General features: G+C 44.3%; 1 protein-coding gene across 1 annotated transcript in view; it reads left to right on the top strand.

The window, feature by feature from the left end:
• Window positions 1-15,634, top strand: part of NCLN (nicalin) — a 46,140-nt gene extending 30,506 nt beyond the window's left edge. Inside the window, exons 7-15 of the mRNA XM_086946759.1 lie at window positions 793-881; window positions 1,552-1,691; window positions 2,079-2,257; window positions 4,148-4,235; window positions 4,313-4,351; window positions 8,956-9,119; window positions 10,440-10,493; window positions 10,672-10,750; window positions 14,951-15,634. Coding sequence (XP_086802885.1) covers window positions 793-881; window positions 1,552-1,691; window positions 2,079-2,257; window positions 4,148-4,235; window positions 4,313-4,351; window positions 8,956-9,119; window positions 10,440-10,493; window positions 10,672-10,750; window positions 14,951-15,010 — 892 coding nt within the window. The 3' untranslated portion in view covers window positions 15,011-15,634. The remainder of the gene's footprint in view (window positions 1-792; window positions 882-1,551; window positions 1,692-2,078; window positions 2,258-4,147; window positions 4,236-4,312; window positions 4,352-8,955; window positions 9,120-10,439; window positions 10,494-10,671; window positions 10,751-14,950) is intronic.
• The last annotated feature ends 3,528 nt before the right edge of the window (window positions 15,635-19,162 follow it).

The following is a 19,162-nucleotide window of genomic DNA, read 5'->3' as shown; positions in this document are numbered from 1 at the left end:
TTGGTCACCTATAACATTATCAAGTTATGGAACACCGAATGAGGCATCATTATAAAAACCTGTATAGATGGTTTAATTTTACAGTACTATCCTTTGCTGTCTCTTTTGGGTAAGGGATGGATGATAAAAACATAGGCCCAGAGGAATGCTAATGCAATCAAAAGTATTTGTACGCCTCAAGGCTTCTCACCATTAGCCAAGATCCAGGGATCTCAACCCTGCTGCTGGTACAAGGCATGTGAAGTGCTGGAGTCGTTCATAATTTGTGATGGTTTTGGGTCCACTCTCCTCCCCATAGCATGGAAGGAGGATTTATTTTCTAAACCATAGAAGATGTTTAGTGCAAACATTAAACAGGATAAATGGGTGGGGAGAGGGTGGCATGGAGGTACATCATTTGGGGAAAGGTACACAAGAAAGGGAAAATTTAAAAAAAGACTGTGATGGGTTTTTACCAGTTTACCAGTTTGACAGTGACAAGTTACCAAGTAAGTGACTGCTTCATTTTGTCCGTCTGCTGTGCACCCTGAAGTAGTTGGCTGGTCCTCTGTCAAATGCAGGAGAGGTGAAGAGGGAGCGGGATTGTAAAATGACTCTTCACTGTCGAAGACAAGCTTTTGTCCAAAACCTGTCACCAGGCTGCTACAGTCTAACGTACCAGTAGTACACACTACTGGATTGAGTTTGGAATTCTGACCAGTGCATCTGCTTGATTGATTCTGCGCAGCACCTTGGACTCGGGCAGCTTTCATGAACACTGCTCACTTCTCTTTACCCCTTAACTTTGTGCAGGTACAACTTGCTGTTCTTTGCATCCGGTGGTGGAAAGTTTAACTATCAGGGGACGAAGCGGTGGCTGGAAGACAACCTAGATCACACAGGTGAGTGTCTGAATGATGTCCAAGTTGGCAGAGATTGATTGCTTTGAGTGACGCTGTTCTAGATAGGATGTGGGACGTGTTCTGTGTTATACTACGTAGAGGAAGCTCTAGTAGAAAGGATGTGCATGAGTGCTCTGTAGAATACTATGGAGGGCCCTCTGCAGAGTATCCAGGACCCCTTGGGTTCTGTGGGGAGATGGTGGACAGGTTTTACAACAGGATATGATGTGGGCAAAAAGCACAAACATATCAAGAGATGGAGGCAAAGGCAAGTCAGTATTTCCTATTATTGCATGGTATCGTTTTCAAGAGTGACGGTGTTGTTTCCTAGTCGTGAAAGGGTATCTACCATTAGCCTCTTTTCAGGGCTCGTGTGTTGGACTGCACAGCTGGTATGTCTTGTGTTCCATCTTCTATAGGATTCAAGCGATCGCCATTTACACTGAATCACCCGATAGCATTACCCCAGTCATCAAAGCCCTTTTTTCATTCTTAGTCACTCCATCTCTTGGGAAAAGGTCATAATCCAGTGTATGTGCACGGCAGGGGGTTGGGAAGCCAGTGATGTACCCCATAACAAGTGCTGTTGGAGGTCATTTGAAAGCAGCTTTGTCCTTCCTGACTAGGTTGCTGATCTGACGCATTCATCAGTCTGTTCTTTCTGTTCCAGATTCCAGTCTCCTACAAGACAATGTGGCGTTTGTACTGTGCTTAGATACCCTAGGCCAAGGGGACACCCTTCACCTGCATGTCTCGAAGCCTCCTAAAGAAGGAACACTGCAGCATACCTTCCTGAAGGAGTTAGAAATGGTAAGAACTGGTAATGTGAGCTACACATGTATTTGTAGGTTACAGGTGGAATATTGGAACGGACCTGGTAGTACTGGTTAACCAAAGGATTTTTTGGGGGGGGATAGTTGAAGTGGGGTTTAATCAAAAACATGCTGACCATTCTCTACTGGACACTTAAGGAAATCATACAAAGGGGGGTGGGGGAGGGTGTTGTGTGGAAATTCAGTGCCACATTAGATTTGTCTTGAACTAACTATAAATGTGGGGCTGATGTTTTTTGCTCTCCTCGAATGGATAACATCTGCGAGTTCAGATTGTGGAGATAGAAGGAATTCTCTCGTCCACTGGCATGAAGCAAGGTTTCAGGCTGCATCTTAATGATCAGAGCTTGGGTTCCCTTTGCAGGTTGTGGCAAACCAGTTCCCAGAGGTGACGTTCTCCATGGTTCATAAGAAAATAAACCTTGCAGAGGACCTGCTTGCGTGGGAGCACGAGCGATTTGCTATCCGCCGCTTGCCAGCCTTTACCATGTCTCATCTGAAGAGTCCCAAGGAAGGTCTCCGGAACAGCATTATGGATGACAGGTTGGTGATGAGCACTGGCGAGTCCCAGCCCAATCTGTGAGTAGTTTAGGGTCTCTGCGTAGAGTGGCCAAATCTTTGCGTAATTGATGGTATCTGCATAGAATAATTGAAGTGGTTGCTGACTTTCTGTATATTATGGCGCTGGTATCGAAGACCACCGCTGCTACTGCAGATCTGGTACTTCCATTCTAGTCTTATTCCAATTGATGCAGTGGTCTGTTGTCTTTCTCAAAGTTTATTTTCTTTGTTGTTCCAGATGGTAAGTCAATGCATCAGTGAAAGGATGTAGCACCTGGTAGTGGTACAGTGGCTCTGAGGAATCGTAATCTCTCGCATAGTATTAGTCACCCCCTGTTCATAAATGGACTGCCTTGGGCGTTTTGTATGCTGTCTGGTACCTTCTGTAATAATATAAGCACTTGTTCTTGAGTGGAAAATAAGCTCCATGGAAGACTATAGGTCCTTTCACTCCAACTCAAGCTTGTGACGGAAGTAGGAGGCTGCTACATGGTACGCAAGTCTGCAATCCCAGATGCCTGCAGAGAAACCTTTGTGTTTACACGTGCAGCTTTAATCTCCTGAAACAAAGTTCTTGATTTCTTGGAGTGGTGGAATGGAGGAAGAGGATGACTGTGGATTATTTGAGGTGAAGGGCATAGCAAATGAAACCAGTCCATCTATGGGCAAGGCAACGATTTGCTACCTCAAATGTTTGGCGAAGTCTCATGAGGCTAGAACCACAGGAAAGATATTGTTACTGAGCCAAAAAGGACACAAGCCATCATTATTCCAAGATACCACCTACTGAAACACAGTGGGTGTGTTGTGTACTATTCACAGATTTAAAGTGGTACGTGGGGGACAGTACCATGCTGGTTTATCTTACTGTGTAATGGGGTCAGCAGTGACGCCAGAACAAAGAGCTAGCCTGCTCAAGGAGCTAATCAGTAATACTTGGTAATGGCGTAACGCTCCAGTCTTGAACCAAACGCATCAAATAAGAAGTCCAAAATTTAAACACTGAATGGGTACCTTATCAGTGCCCATATTCTCAAGAAACTCAACCCACAGTGATAGATGTTACTGGGGACAGAGCGGAACAGTTCATTTCATTGGTGGGGAAAGAAGTTATACTAGAGTGACCTTTTACAAATGTTTGGGTCCTGTTCACAAAGGTAAATTTGAATTTACATTTTTCATGCCTGACAAAATTTAATTCACAAAGCTCTTCCTGGCAGTTGTAAAAACATTTACGGGCGTGGAGCCACAAGTGGGAATTCTCTGCGGTTGCATATCCAGCTCGAGGTGCAGAAGGGGCATTTCAAGATGTGATCTGCCTTGTAAGTTTAAGAATGCCCACAAACGTGTATGTTTGTGGGCATTCCTAAAATCTATGACCCTTTTTCACACTGGACATGGTCTGAAATATACTTTAACAGAGGACCTGAGTAACTTCCTTTCCAGGGTGTGAAGGAGAACTGATCACTCCCAGGTTTGCTGTGGGTGTAGAGTAAGGGGTTTCTTCATGGAGAAAAATATTTTCCGAGAAGAGCAGGGAAAGAAATGTGCATTTGAACAGGGCATCCTAGTTGTCTCCCTGCCACTCTTTCTATCTTGTACGAAACTCCACTCAGTGGAAATCGGATACCGCACAAGACGGCGCATGAACTTCTGAGAAGCACACCTGGAAGCTCGTTGCCCAGTGCAGTTTTCCAGGCATACTCCTGGAATTCAATTCCAAATGATGTGTAGGAAAGAGTGGCTCCTAATTATCTCTTAATCCTTTAAGTATAATGCATGATTGCACTTTATATATGGGGCGTTGTTTAGTAATCCCTTCTTTTGTTCTCCTCATGGTTATGGTGAAGGTTTGCCTCCCTTGTTTTACAGGTCACGAGTGAACATATCTATATTAACCCGAAACACCAGGATCATAGCAGAGGCTCTGACCAGAGTGATCTATAACCTCACAGGAAAGGTACGTGGACAGTTCTCCTCTACTGTGCCAAATATCCTACCCTGGGCATTATGCAATAATCCTTTCTCTCTTTCTAGGGGGCCCCTGAACAACTGCAGATCTTCACTGAGCAGATGGTAAGAACGAGAGAGCAGAGGGTGTGTAATGTCTTTGCAAAGGGTACTCGACTTCTCAGCTTGTGAGGAATGATGCAGCTACAATACAGGAGCTTAGGTTTAATATGAGAATGCAGATTCCACTCCAGGCCAGCCATGTAACTTCTCTTTCCCCCAATTCCACTGATACCCTGGTGAGAACTCTAGATACTGTGGAAAAGGCTAGTGTATTTTTTACCAGCCCTTCTTGGGGGTTGGCTTTCTTTCACCTGTAGAGCTACGCTTGAATACACTTGGGCTGAGATGAACCCCTCCTGCTGCATTGTGGAGTTATGCTCCATGACACTTGGGTTGAGATGGAACCCCTCCTGCTGCACTGTGGAGTTATGCTCCATGACACTTGGGCTGAGATGGACCCCTCCTGCTGCATTGTGGAGTTATGCTCCATGACACTTGGGCTGAGATGGAACCCCTCCTGCTGCATTGCTTTATCACTGGCGCTAGGACTTGTTGCATCTTTATTTCCGCTGTTCAGATGCTGGCATGCATGTAGCTTTCCTGGTCTGTTTTATTAGTTACCTACTGTTCCAAAGAGACGATTGTACTTCGCCCCACTGATGATCAGTGTTCATTCAGAAGGTGAAGTCTGCAGCCTCCTGTTGCTCTGTGTGGTGTGCTTTTCACATTTAGCTTGTCACTGACCGCAACCCCGTACTGTGAGGTTTTGTGCCCCTGGCTGTTCAGAAGAAGCTACGGGCAGGTAAAATTGTTCTCAGCACAGTGACCTCACACTGGCATATAACAAATACCTGTTTCCACTGGTGTTCTGTACCCTCGGCACTGCTGCACTTTGGTTGATTCACGACTGTCTCTCTCCTCTCTCGGACAGTTTCTTACAGTAGGAAGCTGCAGTCTGACCTCTGCCCTCCTGAGGCTAACCATATTGCCTCACCGATCTGGTCATGGAGGGCTTGAAATGCGTAGAAAGATGAGAAAGAGCAGACTTGTGTGGAAAATACAGAGATTAGGATGAAACCCAATCCCTTTTTGACACTTTTGTGTGGGGCAGACGAGATTTGTAGTCTTTGAAGGCCACGTCTCATCCTTGAACATGAAATATTTATTACGTTTTTGTATTAGATTGAATCAAATTATACATCCCACTTTTGTGAAAAGTACCAAAAGATATAAAAGCAATATGTGATAATTGCTTATTCACATTACAAGCTTCCACACTAGATGACCATTGCCCACATATCTGATAATGACAAAATGCATTTGACATGACTGATGATCGAATTCACAATTATTTTATAGCATGAAATATCCTTTTTTATGTAACATTCCGAAATGATGAACTGCTGATTCTGCAGCGATAGCCACCTATATTCAATCCGAAATGATGGGTCTTGGCAGCACGCAGTTTTTTCTCTCAGAAAATGTTTTCTGCACCCTGTTAATATTCTCATTGTAACACCATACCAATGGCCTCGTAGCTTTACAGAATTTGCCACAGCCCTAGAAAAATAATTAAAATGTTATTAGACCACAGGTCTAGTAACTTGAATAATCTACTTGACCCATCTGTAATGTACCTGACCCGTAAACTGGTCTCAAATTTTGTGACCCAAGGCAAGTATTTTATGGAGTTTCCTTTTTCTTCATTTTCACATAAGAGTACCTTCAATATGCACTTTAGCATTTCTGCTGTACTAAAGTTTTTACATTTTTATTACTGGTCTAAACGTTTGCTCAGTGTATAATAAGAATCATGCTGACATATAGGGTAGTCATGACCCTTGACTTGCCTCTTAATTCACTGATAGGATTGTTATCGGGAGTATTTCTCAGTTGTTTAAAATCTCACTTTTAATAAAAAAACATTACTAAAGCGTTATGTGGTAGTGCGCTGTCATTTACAGGCGGCACACTTTCCATTGAAATGGCCACACTCTTTCCCACCAACATGCAGTTCCTAAAAAAAAACTACATAGTGTGCAAACAATTTTTGGAAATTGGGTTTCAGTAAAAATATTTGATTTGCACATCATCAAGTAAAGTGTTCTGATTTGTTTTTATCCTATAAAATTCTTTTTTTATCACACAAATACAAAAATGTTCCTTCCTACCTACTGAAATATATTTTGAAATGTTTGTACAGTTCACTTATTAGGTATTTCAATATTAGAAAAAAAAGCCTGGTATCTTATTTGCACAGCACGATTGTCACACAGTTCACTTTACAAAATCCTATAACTTCATAGTCCGAGAAAGAAAGGTAAATGTAGGAATACTAACTGACTTTTCACCTCTGCCACTGAATGCAGAGCAAATGTAGCATAGAAATTGTATTGGTTAACACCCTGCAGTCCGTGAAAATGTGCGATTCTTGGTGCTAACCCATCCTGCTCGAAGCAGGGTATTGTCATCCTTGTGGTGTTGGGGAAAGGCTTGCATGGCTATTGATAACTCCAGCTGTGCTTTGGTTCTGTGAAGCATGACAACCAGCTCCGAGGATTAGCCAGAGTTCTTTAACGGTGCTGTAAGGCGCTTCAAAAGTGCTGTATTTGGTTTTTGTTGTTGCTTTTTGCAGTCTCTTTTTAGGTGTACTCCTTGAGCTGTCTGTCCTCCAGACTGACCATATTTACACTCTCCCTGAGATGTTGAACAGGGTTCTCTTCTTTGAAGAATGAATGTGCGGTTCCGTAGATACTGGTTTGTAGTTGAAGGCAGTGCCGTGGCACGTTCCACCACTATTCAAGCATATTCGAGGCACTCCAGTTCCAGCTCAAGTTCTCGTTCACCTTGGGTGGGATTGTTGGGAAGAAGCATCTGCTCTGCGTTCACATTGTCTTCCTGCTTTGAGAGTTTTCTCTTTTATTTGGAATGCCGCTGGGATGTAGGTCGATGTCGACTTTCACAGGGTTCGTTTTCTTTTCTCTTACTGTACCTGTTTGCATTGCTTATGGTTTACTTCATTTTTACTTTCACTGTTTAACTCTTGCATAATGTCAGCCTTTTGGTTTCTCTTTTGACTTATTGACATACCCTTCTTGCTTGCTGTTCTGTATGCTTTCAGTGTATTACTTTGCACATTTTTAAGGTTCCTCTCTTCTATGTGCTTTGCTCTGGTGGTAACATTTACCTGTACACCAGGCTTTTTTTAACCTATTTTTAACTGTGGTGGTTATTTTTGTGGCCCAGGCCTTGATTCTTAATTCACTGGGATAGGTTTAAACCTTAGTCTTAAGCGCCAGATGCTGGTTTTGGGTGCTTAAGACACACTTTTTATTGTATATTCTTTTGCCACCTTAATTTACATAAATACTTGCAATTGTGAGACCTCCAAAACGGGGATTATAGATTTGACCATGAAAACGATTTGAAATACAAATGTACTCTTATTTCAGGGTATACATGTGCTATTGTAAATCTTGATAGCAGTACGTATGACTTTGCATACCCTGCTTTCAGAAACCAATGCACTCTTTAAACCCTGAAGTCAGGGTATTTATTACACAGATGCGCCCCAAATGTCATGTATATTTCCTTCATTAAGCCCTGATTTACTGTGATGTCATTTCATTGCAATATGTTTCATATAAACCATTTCAAAGAAAGCATTTAAGTAAAAGGCAAAATACAGCTACTTGTTGAAATCGGGATGGTATTGAGTAGCAGATTCAGTTAAGGTAGGTAAACACTAGAGTAACATTTCGACTCCAGGATAGCCATGGATTGGAGCTTAGGTAAGGGAGAGGGCTTTTATTTAGGATTCGGGTTATGTTGGGGTCAAGGAAAGGTACGGTTTGCAGTTTGGGTTAAAGTCTGAGATCTGGACACATTTAGGGCTGGGGGAGAGTCTGGATAAAAGTCAAAGCTACAGGGGGCATACGAGGCTGTTTAGTTTTGGGTAAGCATCAGGCATAGTGCTATGTTGCAGTCATTGTTACAGTTAGTGGGGAGGTTGGGGCATACTTGGTGCAATTTAAGTCTGAATTGGTTATAAACAGTGTTGGAGCAAGGAACACAGTTTAGCAAGAGAAGGAGTGCAGTCATGGTTCAGATCACTAGATTAGGTCCTTGTGCTAAGATCAAAGTTTTAGGCAGGACTCTGTATCCGGTTTAGTGTTATGTTTTCAGAAAAAACCATTTCTAATGTTCAAAAAACATTTTGGCCAAAGAAGGGGAATATTGCAATAAAAGTAGATACTATTTTTCAGTGAAAACATTTCCAATCAAGTGATCTTAACTCAAGCGTCCATTATAGCCCTACAAGTGCAGGAAACGCAAAATCTCACCTTTCATTGAAATGATTTTAATGAAATATTTTCCAGGATGGTATTTCTCTGAAATGAACAGAGCAAATGGCACAGACCACTCTGTTCAGAGTGTGAGTGCACTCTGTGGTCCTTCAATTTAAAGCGCTCTTTAGATTCAACATAAATATAGGGGCGTTAATGAGACCCTGGCTCCAGGATATAAATTGCATGCATGAGATTTTAATTTAGTTTAGATATGCTCTGAATATCTTGACATATGTTTGAGATGTTTACCAGTGAACAGAGTTTTCACCCCACTCTCTCCTCCTTTGATCGCCCCCTTTAATCCCCACTTTTTTGTAGAAAATCCAGCAGGAACAGTTGGACTCGGTTATGCACTGGCTCACCAGTCAGCCCCGAGCTGCGCAACTGGTGGACAAGGACAGCACGTTCTTCAACACTCTGGAGTACTACATGAGCCGCTACTTGAAAGATGTCAAGCTGCACCATGTGAAGGCGGATAAGCGGTAATGAAAGCTTGGCCCAAGGGTTTTATGTCAACTAGCTCGCAGTAACATTGGGTTCACCTGCAGATTATGCATGTGCTCTCCGAGACAGTTACGGTGTAATTTAGGCATAGTTTAAGGGTTTTATGTCCACTAACACGCATTAGGTTGATTATGCATGTTTCCTCCGTGCCAGATAAGTGGTAACAAAGGCTGGGCTGCAGGGTTATGTATCGGCTAGCTCATCATAACATCCGGTAGAGCTGCGGCCATGCGCTCACATTTTTTGTGACAGGAATTCATGTTTTATTCAGGTGAGCTGGTATTTGCCTATTGTAGCAGGAGTCAGAGCAGTGGCAGCTTTGCCTTACTTTAAAAGTATGTGTCACATGTGGCTCTCAGACTTACATTGTTTTTAGTTACTCAAGTCCTATTTTATTAAGACTGAAGTTGCTGCTTCAACTTTCCGATTAGTGTTTGATTAGAAGGAAAAGTAACCCAACCTATGCTTTAATTGGGGGATTTATTTTTTTATTCCACCTTCTAAGTGGGATATGCCTTGAAACTGTTGCTGCTTTGTGCTGTCCATCCAGACTGAAACATCATCTGCCTCCCATCAGCTTGTCTTTATCTCTGACCTTTCCTAGAAAGAATTGTAAGCAGGCTTTATATTTTTATCTGTGAAGTCCTCACAGGCCAAATAACACTTTAGCTTGCAAACTGCTAGTTATGTTTTGGTATTGAGGCTTGTTATTTTGCACCTGAAGGCTTATTTGTCTATTTCATCCTCTTGGATTATCCATCACGGTGGAAGACCACCTGAGCCTAACTTTGAGATAACCATTGTGAGTAGTGAGAGTCTACCCACTCTCCTCTGCCCAGCATAGCCGGTATGTTCCCGAATCCATTCCTACAGTGCTCTTACATTTTTTGCCAAAAGATAAAAGCCAACTGATCATAGTGAAGATCAGGTATACACATGTGGAGCAATTCATCTTTTTTTATGCAGGACCAGCCGATCTAGAACCTGTTGTAGGCGGTGCACTCTGGCAAAAGTTACAAAAATATTAACAGCCCAATTCACAAATGCTATTTTATGGTTGAGATAATCCCGTCTGGAATGCCACAGACCGGGAAAACCTTTTTAGGCATGCTCTTCCCTTATTGTTTGCAAGGCCCCACTGGCAACAACGTTTGCAAACCCGTTATTTAAGAAAGTTGAACACTGAGTGACTGCATGTAATGGGGATTGAACTTGCTTGGCGTGGGTTAAGAGGAGCAAAGGTGGGTAGGTGTGCCACTGTTGTGACAAGTTCTTCAGAGCCCAATTCTCTCTTTCAGTGATCCAGAGTTCGTCTTTTACGACCAGCTGAAGCAGACCATGAACGCCTATAGGTAAGTTCTGTACCTTCATTTTTAAACTTTTTTTAATGACTTTCAGTGATGTGTACTTTTAACTGCCTGAACCGCAGTCTCTAAATTTTGCCTAATCCTATTTTTCCATGGCCTTTTTTTTGTGGTTTTCTGTTTCCGCAGAATCGGTTGATAAATGATTTTGCTTTTCCCCCTCCAGAGTGAAGCCTGCAGTCTTTGATCTCCTTCTGGCTCTCTGCATAGCTGCATATCTGGGAGTAACCTATCTTGCAGTCCAGGTGAGCAAGTGTATGAGCAAACCATAGACCGCTTGTGGAAGCCATTAGCTTTTCTCAAGTAGACTAATGTGACATTTATTCAAATTTTTCATTTAGATTTTTCTTATTAATCATTTTCACAGAATAAAACCTTTACATACATTTCCCTGTAGGTTAATGATACTCAAAACTCTGGGCCTGATTCACAAAGGTAGACTTACACTTTAGTGTAAGTTGACTTTTTTTTTTTTTTTTTTTTTAATATTCCTAGTCCCTCCCTGTCTTTGTGCTGAGACTAAAATCCATCGACGGTAGCTTAACCAGTGTGGGTGAAATATGCAAAATTGTAAGAACTGCTTGAAACTAGTTTCAGAACTGGCCCGTTGGAAGCCATAAACGATGGTCTGAAAATGTAGAATAAATCTGGGGTACTGGTCCAGGAATTCCTCAGCGAACATTGCCCTGGTAATAAATACCCTGGAGTGTGTTGGAGAAAGACCTTTGTGATCTTGAGCTGGTGTCCTTCACAGCCTTTGTCCTGTCCATGTTAGGGGACGTAACTAGGAGTCAAAGGAACGCAGCTGTTGAGGAACTGCTGCGAGTGGGGTTCCTGCCCTTCCTGCGGAGAGAAGTACTGAAGCGCCCTATGTAAACCAACTGTGTGCAGGAGGTCGTAGCCCCGTTCCATGGAAGAGAAAGGAGCTAACTAAAGCACTAGAGCCCCGGTCACCTGAAAACTACTCTGATCCACAACAGCAGAAACTGCGCTGCAAAACAAAGTGGCGAGCCTGTGTGCATTCAGTGTGCACCTGGCTGCTCTCCTCTGTGCCTAGTGTGTGCTTGGCCCTTCTACCTAGCCTGTGAGTGCTCTGTGGTGTCAACAGGTCGGTTTCAAGCATTTCATCCCTCAAGAATGAGCTGTTTTGCTCAGTGCTGTGACTACACCTGTGGATGGAAGAGTCTGCTATTCTGAAGAACTTTAGGAGCCCATAGGTTTCATAAAGTGTGCAGCACTTAAACTAAAATTGAGATCCGCGTTTTTCCCATTTACCAAACGTCCACGTAGGAAGCTGCAAATGCGCCTTTGTGCTGTGAACTGCGCCTCGATCATCACTGCGACATATGGATCCTGCACGAGCTCAAAGGGAAAGGGCTTCCCTCCTATGGACTCTCGCCGCACCTGACATGAGGCGTCCTCTTTGAACTAACTCCTGGGTGGAGGCCAAATGGGCCTGTGGCAGCTGCTGAACGCCGTAGCACCTGACTCCAGCGGTGCCTCCCTCTAAGATTGTTGAGCCATGCACATAAAAAGGTGGGCTAGGGATAAGGAGACCACAAGCCGTATCTCTAAGAGCAGATCCACATACGAGGGAATGTAAGGTTATGGCTTCCAAGAGACTTCACCCAAATGGACTAGTGAGACCCTGGCTCTAACCCTCATTATTCCTGACGGGCACAATAGGACTAAAATATATGGACAAACCTCAAAGTCAGCAGGCAGAATGCGTGGCTATTGCAAGTGCACTGTGGAACATGGCCTGTTATTTCCTAGTCCATAAAAAGGTAGTAGTTAATGCTATCATACTATATTTCTCTGTAATATTCTGTTGTGTGCGTAAAACAATGCAATTGTTCTTTAAGACGGACATTGATATAGTAAGTCTGTTCTGCAGTAGACTGAATCATGAGCCTCCGGCCCTCACCGCCTCGCATTGGTCTCCTCCGTCTCACCCTGTGAGTCCCTTGGTTTGTCCCACAGTAGGAAGCGCAGGGTGCAGCCGGGGGTAAAGTATTCTATTGATACAAATGAGACCCAGCAACCTCTTTGTCCTGTGACTTTGTTCCCACTCCTTGTTTCCCTTGGAATTTGGAATCTTCCCCCTGTAGCTGGTGTTGGAAGGCTAGCTAGGTTAGCATCTCTGCACAGGTTATTTAGCCTGGCCTGTGGTGGAGGATGGAGTCCACCGTGAGCTACTGAACAGCAGTAGAATTTGAATCGCAGTGGCTGTTTTCCACCCTTTATTCCTTGCTAGTGGTTGCAATCTCCATGTCCTCTCGATTGGTTTCTATCTGAGTGATCCTGGAGCAAAGTCTTAGGTTCTCCTCATTGCCTTTTCAGAATGTGCCCTCCTCCCTGTTCCCCGTTTTGCAATTCGCCAGTTACATTCCGTTTCAGTGCTCCACAGTTTATTCTCTTACTAATGACTGATCTATGCTACTTGCCTGTCTATGCCACACTGAGCTTGTTTATTCTTCTTATCAAGAGGGATGAATAAAAATGAATGGGCCTCAGTCCAGGGGTCCCTGATATCCGACCCACAGGTTTATGTCTGGTATCTGCCCGAGTAGCATTCTGCAGTTGCAAAGTATGTGTGGCACTTACTATCCATGCTGCAGACAAACTCGTAGGCACTCTGTAGATTTGCCACTTTAATCTTTAACTCGGAGGCGGGCACTGTGTCCTAGTACCACATTTTCTAGATACAAAAATAAAGACTTATGTGCAGTATTGTCCTGCTAAGGCAACCGATGCACGTCTTGTCAGGCTGGATAACCTTAGACTGGCATGGATAATTCCTATGGTCTTGGCATGGTAGAGGATCGCAGGGATGGCCCACGGTCCAAGCCTGCTCTACTCTCGTCTATCTAGGCAGTTGCTTCTCAAATACTAGATGGTTCGCTCATACAGTCGCCTGCATATACGGCCAGCCAATAAAACAGCAGCTCTAATTTAAGTTATACCAGAACCTATTACCTCATCAGCTCTTGCTTCATCCATCCTTCTATCCGACCCGGAGGAGGTATATTGTTAGCTTCCCCCTAGAGGCAGTGCTTTGCTGCTGCTCAAATACAGGACACATGTTGCAGTCCTGCAGTATTTGAATGTAGGCCTGCACATGTAGGCCTGTAAGCGATTAGCCCAAATATTTGAGAAATAATATTTGCATATTTGACAAATCTGGCAACCAAGTAAAATAGAAGTAGAAAGCGAGGAGCCACCTCCCTGCTCTGTGAGTCAGCCATGAAGAGGAATGGGATACACAGTGGAGTAGTAGCATAGGCTATTAGTTCGACTCTCTCTGAGATGGATCGAGTGATTCCCACTCTGCTCCTGGAGTTGCAGTGCTGCATCACTTGCTGGTATCACACTATGCAAGAAGGGCCCGTTTGTTAAAGCCCTCTATGGCCTCGGATCTTTGAAAGAGCGGTTTTTACTGTACTAAGATGTCTCCACTAGTGTCTGCGGTAGTGGAATTTGACCTGTGTGCCACAAGCTAGAGCATATTAAAATAAGAATCCAGTGCACTCCATACTGGGCCCTTTAAGCATACCCTTTCAGTCGTTGCTGTACGCGGGCACCATCTCTTTGGGATTTTGATCCTGGTGCTTATTTGCCAGTCTTTATGATAAAGATTTCAAGCTTGTGCTGGGTGCTTGGCCTTTGAAAGTGGTTTATCTTAAAGTTGTATGCAGGGAAAGGGATTTAACCCCTTCAGTGCTCATGACAAAGCCAGCTCGTCATGGGTGTTACCTGCGCTGCGCGCATGACGAGCTGGCTTTGTCATGTAAAGTGTTTTTTTTTCATTTTCAGCGCACAGCGGGAAAAGCTGCAGCACTCATGCAGTTAATATTTGTGCAGATCATTGGCCCTTGTAAATTGAGTTGATGAAATCCTTGTAAATGAAGATTAATGTTCTGATGGATGCCTGAGCACACGAATTGTGTAGGAATTTGACTTGTTGCAGGTGGTGAGGCCATGTGGTGATTGTTTTTAATGTGTGATGCGTACTGAACTGTTAATGCACACTCTGTAAGAAACAAGTTTGAGGAAACGCCTTCTTACCTGGAGTGCTGTTTTGAGGATGTGATGTTTAGTAATGAGCAAAGGTAGGTAGATTCAAGAAAATGAATGAGTGCAAATATTGTGAGCATTTATCTGTTAAAAAAACCAAACCTGAACAAGAGCTGTGTTTTGACACTTATAATTGGTGAAAAATGGCCTTGTGGGTTCTCTTCTGCCTTTTGCGCAAATTGCATTCGCTTCCTTTACCTTCGCCTATTAAAGCATCTCCTTTCCCTTTATGTGATTTAAATTTCAGGTCTAGGTACATTGTCTCTTAGAATGAAGTATAACCAGCCGGCTTGCAATAAAAGGTGAAAATAGACCGGCAGAATAGTGTGCAGAAGTGTGACTAACTCTTTCTTTCTCCTCCTGTTTAGAATTTTGGTCTTCTTTACAAGTCTGTGCAGAGGCTATCCATTCGACCAAAACAGCAGTAGCCACACCTTTCCTCCTCCTCCTCCCATCTCTGTGACTCGAACTGTTTTTCCAAGGGGCCTGAAGAAGTCCAAATCCGAGAGATTGAGGAGCGCTGCTGAGTTTGGGTGGCATCTTTCCGAAGACAATGTAGAAAGCAAGGAGAAGGAAGGTTGAGCCAGTCGCCTTTTTTAATGGCTTCCCTCATCATTGCATCACCGCATGGAAGATTGAGGCTCTGAATTATTAAAGGCTCATCGCCAACAAAACTACAAACTTACATAATCTGGGCTTCCTCGGTATCAGATATGTTTTGAAGAGAAGTCTGAGTCCTTTTCCATTTTATTGTGCCATACTTCTTAGTTCTACGTAGTCATCCATCGCCATTCATTTCCAATGAACCTCATGTTTCTGTAGGAAGCGACTCCTCGAGGTGTAGGTATCCTACATCATCTTTGTGTGCTATGATCAAAATGTCAGGGATTTCTTTTTTTATGTTTTTAATTACTGCACTGACCTTGTTTGTTGCCTCCCCTTTTCTTACTCAGAAGCGATAAATGCTGTGTGTCAGGGATGGGGTGGATTTTGAGATAAAGACTATAAATCTAACTTCCCCAGGAAAAATAAAATATTATTTAAGACAATAAGAATGAAAAGGCTTGTGTTTTTCTTTCACAATAGTTGATGGTGAAGCGAGGTGGCGACCTCCGACTGCTGTTGAAGGAAGCTGTGCACAGGACCAAATAAAAACTGAACAATAGAGGCATCTTGATTAGGGGTGGTAAATGGATTGAAAATAAACTGAATTACACCTCACTCAGCCCACTGCAGGTGCCTTCCACCTCAAATGCCAAATCCATCTTAGATGCAGGAGTCGCTATGCCCCCATCTTTCCAAAATCAAATCCGAGTTCTCTGTATAAGATGGATTCAACGCATGTTCCATGATCTAACACAAGCTGTTCTGGTGGATATATTATGGCGCAGATTGCTTGCCGCATCAAAATCCCTCCAGGTGCCAGACTAGATGTGGAAACGTTCTACGCAACAAAAGCTCTCCAGCATCACTAGGGCGAGCATGGAGGCTTCAGCCTGCCCGCTGAACATGACAATACTGGAATATATGATGCAGTTGTCATGTTGGGGTCACTCTTTGTTTTGACACAGATCTTACAATCTTCCCCTTCACTTTCTAGATCTCTACCACCTTCCAGGGAGGCATTTGTAAAGTCTGTCCTTTATGTTTGGTGAAAAACCTTCTTTGGTCTGGCAATCCACAAAAGATGGGTAAATGGCACAGGCCTGCTCTCTGACAAGTTCTGAGCGTGGCATCCTTCACTGGAAAAACGTGTTGTTCAAGTTGCCTCTTCAAAATTGAACCCATATGCATTTCTAAGGCCCCCCAGGTTTAGTCTACATACTGAGTTCTACTGAAAACATGCTTCTGGCAACCCTCGCCCTCTGCATGGAGAAGGCCATGTGCCTCATGGGCCGCTATGTCCATTCCCTGTAGAACTAGCAAAACCGTTATCAGTCTTCTGAACCACATGAAAAACACTTCTCTGCATTGATCCATTTTGGTCTTGACACTTTAAGAAGAAAAAATATCTTCAAGTGCCGCTTAAATTCAACTGAGACAGTGCTTTGATCCATAAGCATGGCTGCCCACCTAGGCCATCGAGCTTAGATATTTTCCACAGACTTCTCAGGAAATTTACAAGCTACACTGTTGGACATCTCCTTTGATGAAATTTTACAACGCTACACTGATGGAAGTGTCCTTTGATGGCCAGCAGCTATCCATCTACAAGGCTGACTCGCCCCTGGAATTTCAAGAATAGAGCTATGGCTCACTACCATTACCTAGCCTTCATAGCTTGGCTGTTCAATCAAGAGTATATGACGTTTTGAGTCTATTCAGTGGACAACTGTTTTGGCAGAAAAAGAGTCCTTTCTCACCCAATTCAGATGCTCCCACAAATATATTGCTCCTCTCAGGACAGGGGTGACCTAGGGGCGCAGTAACCAGCAGCAGCCAGTAGCTCTAGTTGCTTGACGTCTTCTGCTGGCTGTTACATCTATTGCTCTTTTGTGCCCTGCTGGCTGCACTTTTAACCCACCGGCTACAAGTGGGAGCTCTCCTATTTCAACCTAATGAAAGAACGATCTTCATAGAATACTGGACCATCCATGAGGGCGATGCCTTACCTTTCCTGTTCCTCACTCTGGACAGCTCCACTCCACTCCAGATGCCTGCCCTTTGGTAGTGCCTGCTGTCAAAGTGGCCGCAGAATCAGGACAGTCTTGCAGCTCACGTGCATATTCTGTTCATCCAGATCCACACTGGTGGATGAACCCCCTCGAGTCTTTTGGTGCATCACCCCGTCAGCCCCTCCACAGGTGAAGACTACAGTGTTTATGGACACCTTGTCACTGGACTGGGGTGCCCATCTGGGCGACATGATGGCATGGGACATTTGGTCTGCGTCAGACCAGCACCTGCTCATAAAGTGCTACAGCAGCAGGTGGTCTTACCTTGCTGTGAAAACCTGCCTTCCTTTTATCTTAGGGAGCGCTGTTCATGTTTGTCCGTCAACACGACCAATGGTCATACCCATAAAAAAAGCAGTGTCTCTTGTGGACCATCTTTGTTTCCCCAGGGGGGACACCCCACTGACTCCCTCATTGTGAGTGAGGAACTTTTCAGTCACCTGTCGCAAGATGACGAATGGGAAATTCACCCTGATGAGATGGATATGATCAACTTCAGAATGAGTTTCCACTTCTGGATCTCTTTGATACAGCCCATATAAGATGTCCTCAATTTTGTGCCATACACGTACCTCGGAGTGGTTCTTTGGAGGGTATACCTTTCACTTGGCCTGCTATATGCCTTTCCTCTCTCATATGGGGTGAACCTGCTATTATAGCAGTATGGTCAGGTCCTCCCCCCCCCATCTGCCAGCTCTGCAACTGTATGGGTGTAGATTCCACCATCTGAGGTTGTGGATGCCATCTTAGCTGCTGGGAAAATTGTTTAAAAAAATCCATTGACGCTTGTTGCTGGAATAAGTTTGTTCAAATGGGAGAGTCGCTGGGTCTGAATTAATTTCAGCACCTTTCCACTGTTCTCCATTTCGCACTGTTGGCTGCCCATCAGTGTCTAGCAGTAACTACTATCCGCCTTCATGTGGTTTTCTGTCCAACCTTCAGTTTAAATCACCACAGATTACACATTTTGTGAAGTTGCATCTCTTTCTCCAATGATTCTTCCCCGTTGGGATTTTAATCTTGTGTTGACTTTTCCTACAGCATCCCAGTTTGAGCCAGTGCACAGTTGCCTGGTTGTACTTCTAACTCTGAAGTATTTTTAGGTCGAGCGTATCGAAGGACCTATTGTCGGCGGTTTTGGGGGAATCCGAGACAGCGTTCGTGCACGCGCCTCTGCTGTCTCAGATTCCTCCTCGAGGGCGCGCACGGCGCCGTGCACATTCCCTGCCTCGCATTCGCAGCCTCTCTCAATCACACACAGCCACACTCACGCATGCGCGCACACACACATACACCCACGCAGGCACAATGCATCGGGACACACATATACACACGCACAGCTAACAGACACACAGCCACACATATACATACACATGCACAGCTACACACACGCGCACCCCCCCAAACCCCACTTACAGCATCGGTGCAACTCTGGAGTTCAGCCCCCACCGCGGGGCTCTCCCTCGGGCATGGGAGCCCCGCGTCACCACTGCTCCTCTCCTAGCCAGCCAATCCGTGGGCGCGGGCTTCCAACAGGAAACGGAAGTCCCGCCCCACGGCAGTTTTCCGCACGCACCCGTCACAGTGCTCAATTGGTTCATTAGTTTGTACACTGAGGGCTTGCTTGCCCTTCCTCACAACCGAACAGTAACAATTCCAGGGAGAACGTGCAGATCTCACTAACACCTGTCAAGCTAAACACAGCTTTCGGGGGAATCAGCCTGCCAACTTCATGAAGGGAATCTGGGGGCCGGAAAGCAGGTCTCCAGCTCAAGCTGTTAGGAGCCAAAATCAGATTAACGGGTTTCAGAAAACGACTGAGGTGAGAGAGATCTCACGCCGGAGGTGAAGTGATAACACACAATCATCCAGCACTGGAAGAAATGTGTTCACGTTGCTGTAGCA

This window comes from Lissotriton vulgaris, chromosome 12 (assembly GCF_964263255.1).
Source record: "Lissotriton vulgaris chromosome 12, aLisVul1.2, whole genome shotgun sequence".
Lineage (NCBI taxonomy): Eukaryota > Metazoa > Chordata > Amphibia > Caudata > Salamandridae > Lissotriton > Lissotriton vulgaris.
The sequence above is the reverse complement of the archived record's forward strand: the minus strand, read 5'-3'. Positions and strand labels throughout refer to the sequence as shown.